The sequence below is a fragment of the Trichomycterus rosablanca genome, chromosome 2, assembly GCF_030014385.1.
Source record: "Trichomycterus rosablanca isolate fTriRos1 chromosome 2, fTriRos1.hap1, whole genome shotgun sequence".
NCBI lineage: Eukaryota > Metazoa > Chordata > Actinopteri > Siluriformes > Trichomycteridae > Trichomycterus > Trichomycterus rosablanca.
Window position 1 is genome coordinate 62,902,095 of NC_085989.1, and position 3,461 is coordinate 62,905,555.

General features: G+C 38.5%; 1 protein-coding gene across 1 annotated transcript; it reads left to right on the top strand.

Moving 5' to 3' along the window:
* Positions 1–308: 308 nt before the first annotated feature.
* On the top strand, positions 309–2,903 carry LOC134300247 (zinc finger protein 501-like; the record flags this gene model as incomplete). Its single annotated transcript, XM_062984962.1, has 1 exon — positions 309–2,903. A coding segment is annotated over one exon (1,161 nt), but the record flags the coding sequence as incomplete, so codon positions are not given.
* Positions 2,904–3,461: the final 558 nt, after the last annotated feature.

Below are 3,461 nucleotides of genomic sequence, written 5' to 3' on the forward strand. Positions count from 1 at the left end.
TTTATAATGTTATAAATGTATTTTATTATTTATAATGTTATAAATGTAGTTTATTATTTATAATGTTATGAATGTATTTTATTATTTATAATGTTATAAATGTATTTTATTATTTATAATGTTATAAATGTGTTTTATTATTTATAATGTTATAAATGTGTTTTATTATTTATGATGTTATAAATGTGTTTTATTATTTATAATGTTATAAATGTATTTTATTATTTTTTACTTCAGAACTGAACAAGGATTTCTCCTGCTCCTCGTGTCCACGTTCCTCTACAACCCAAAATCACCTCCACAATCACATCAAGAGCTGCAACCATGATAAATATGATGCGCTGGTGAAGATTAAGACTGAACATGAGGATCTGACGCCCACCAGAAGCTCCAGTAATCAGCAAACGTCCTCTGGTACTGTCAGCATTAACACCTCTCTCAGTCCCACACAGGAAGAAGGAAACGTCTGCTCACAGTGTGGGAAGAGCTTTAAGTACCAGTGTCATCTCAAAAGACACCAGCGCATTCACACTGGAGAGAAACCGTATGAGTGCTCACAGTGTGGGAAGAGTTTTAATCAACAGAGTGGTCTCAAAACCCACCAGCGCATTCACACAGGGGAGAAACCGTATCAGTGCTCACAATGTGGGAAGAGTTTTGATCGATTAAGTAATCTCAAAACCCACCAGCGCATTCACACTGGAGAGAAACCATATCAGTGCTCACAGTGTGGGAAAAGTTTTAATGTACAGTGTCATCTTAAACGACACCAGCGCATTCACACTGGAGAGAAACCGTATCAGTGTTCACAGTGTGGGAAGAGTTTTAATACAAAAAGTATTCTTAGCAAACACCAGCGCATTCACACTGAAGAAAAACCATATCAGTGCTCACAGTGTGGTAAGAGATTTAATGCACAGGGTCATCTCAAAGAACATCAGCGCATTCACACTGGAGATAAACCGTATAAGTGCTCACAGTGTGGAAAGAGTTTTAATCAACAGAGTGCTCTCAAAATACACCAGCGCATTCACACTGGAGCAAAACCATATCTGTGCTCAGAGTGTGGGAAGAGTTTTAATCAACAGAGTGCTCTCAAAAAACACCAGCGCATTCACACTGGAGTGAAACCGTATCCGTGCTCACAGTGTGGGAAGAGTTTTAATCAACAGAGTGCTCTTAAAATACACCAGCGCATTCACACTGGAGAGAAACCATATCTGTGCTCACAGTGTGGGAAGAGTTTTAATCAACAGTGTGCTCTCAAAACCCACCAGCGCATTCACACTGGAGAGAAACCATATCAGTGCTCACAGTGTGGAAAGAGTTTTAATGAACAGGGTAATCTCAACAAACACCAGCGCATTCACACTGGAGAGAAACCGTATCAGTGCTCACAGTGTGGAAAGAGTTTTAATGAACAAAGTAATCTCAACAAACACCAGCGCGTTCACATTTTACAGAAATGATGCTCACAGTGTGGGAACTGCTTTGCTCATTTATCAACATTTAGACACAAGTGTGACACATCAGATTGTACCAAACAAGCTAAAATAAAAAATATATATAAATCCTCCCTAAGTGAGTGAGTGTTGGGGAGAAAAGGTTAGCAATTAATTCATTATACTGTGTAATTAACAGCTAATAATCCATTACAGGGCACCACTGTCAGTTTTAAAGGGAAATTACCAGGAAATCCAGATTTATAACAGATCAGTCACTTCCTGTTAGAGTAAAGTTTGTTAGGTCGATTATTTCTCTCACTCAGGGAATCAAACTCACAGCACTAAATTCTAAATCATTAAAATATCATAACACATACAATAACATTTAATAAGTACATAGTCATAATAAAAGTATCTGTAGGTAAAACTATTACTGAAACAGGTCTGCACACACAAAGGTCATCACACGCTGTGCAATGACCTTGGTTGGATAGGTTGAATTTTCTACACACAGCCGAATAGGAACTTTACCTTGACAGAATTACTGTGTTGCCTCATTTCAACTCACTTAGAGAGGTGTGGCGTGCAGGAGATGAACTTTCCTTAAGATCACGTGACGAAATAGGTGCTGCCCATCATGCAGGTTACCCACTTGTGGTCAGACTTTTGGTGTAGGATGTTATTTTTATTTTCTTGATTATGGGTTAGTCTCCAGTTTTAGTGCATAGACTTCACATAGTCCTTTTCAACCAGAAAGTTGGTTCTTGAAATGGTTCCATTCGGGCTTCTTAGAACTCTGGTGATACTTAGAGAAACAGACTGTGTTTACACCAGTTTTTCATTGAACCGATGATGTGTCTTCAACGGAGGGCTCTGCACAATGGCAGTAAACAGTAGTAACAAGATGGCGGAGAACGTTTGTGCTGTTGTTTAAGACAGGCAAGCCTACTGACACGGTCAGGGTCATTCTAACCTGCTTCAATAAACTGTTTTTACATGTTGACACAGATGTTACTTGTATAACTTATTGAGCATGCATCAACTTGTATAACTTGTCTTCACATACAGCAGTTGCTACAGTTCGGGCAAATGGTCACCTGTTTATTTGTAGTAGATATTGGAGTGTGTTTGCGTCAGTGGAAGCGTGGGTGTTTGGTCAACGCACAAACTTTTCTACTCATGCAAAAAGACGCTTAGCGCACACACTCAAGTTTGATATAGAAATTAGGGGTCCTAGAACTGCCCAGGATTTTTCCTGATCAGTTACTGCCAAGACTTCACGGGCCTCCCAGTCTAGAGGTGGCAGGATGATCATTTAAAGAGCTGATTGGTGAGGTTTTTTCCCTTTTGCTATGTGTTGCATGGATTAATATTGTTATGGTCACTTCTTTGTCATTTATGTATTTTCCTTGCTGTTGCTTGTTTGATAATGAAATATATTCTTTACACCAATACACATTGAACATTAATTCCTAAAAGCTTCTGTCCTGTTTTAGATAAATAATAAAAAAATTTAGATATTTGTTTTACTCAAGCAAAACAGTATGCAAGTGTGTGTGTGTGTATGTGCATGTACGTTTGTGTTTGTGAAAAATCTTCATTGCAAAATGAGCTCCCCGATGACAGGGTCCTGCTAAAATGATCCAGTAGACAAATAAATGTAACTACAAAGTATTATTTCTGGATACTCCTAAGAAACTGGACACTTACCATATTGAGAATTAAAGAAGTTTCAACGGCTTGGTAAAGCCTTTTCCCAAGGGGGAGTGGAATGTGACAGACGTGATGTCAGTGTCATTATGGTCTAACATAGTTCCAGCCTTTAGGGGGCAGTAACAGAGTTAATGCATGAGAACCTAGTACACAAGAAGTACCTTTAAAAGGGAGCATGAAGAACAGTGGGAGTGTTTGAATTGTTTATGCTATTTTCCAAGAACTCCCTAACCTTTATAGAGGTACTTGCAGTTCCATTGCTCAGTGTAAGTATATGCAAATAGCGGATTTATCTGCTGATAT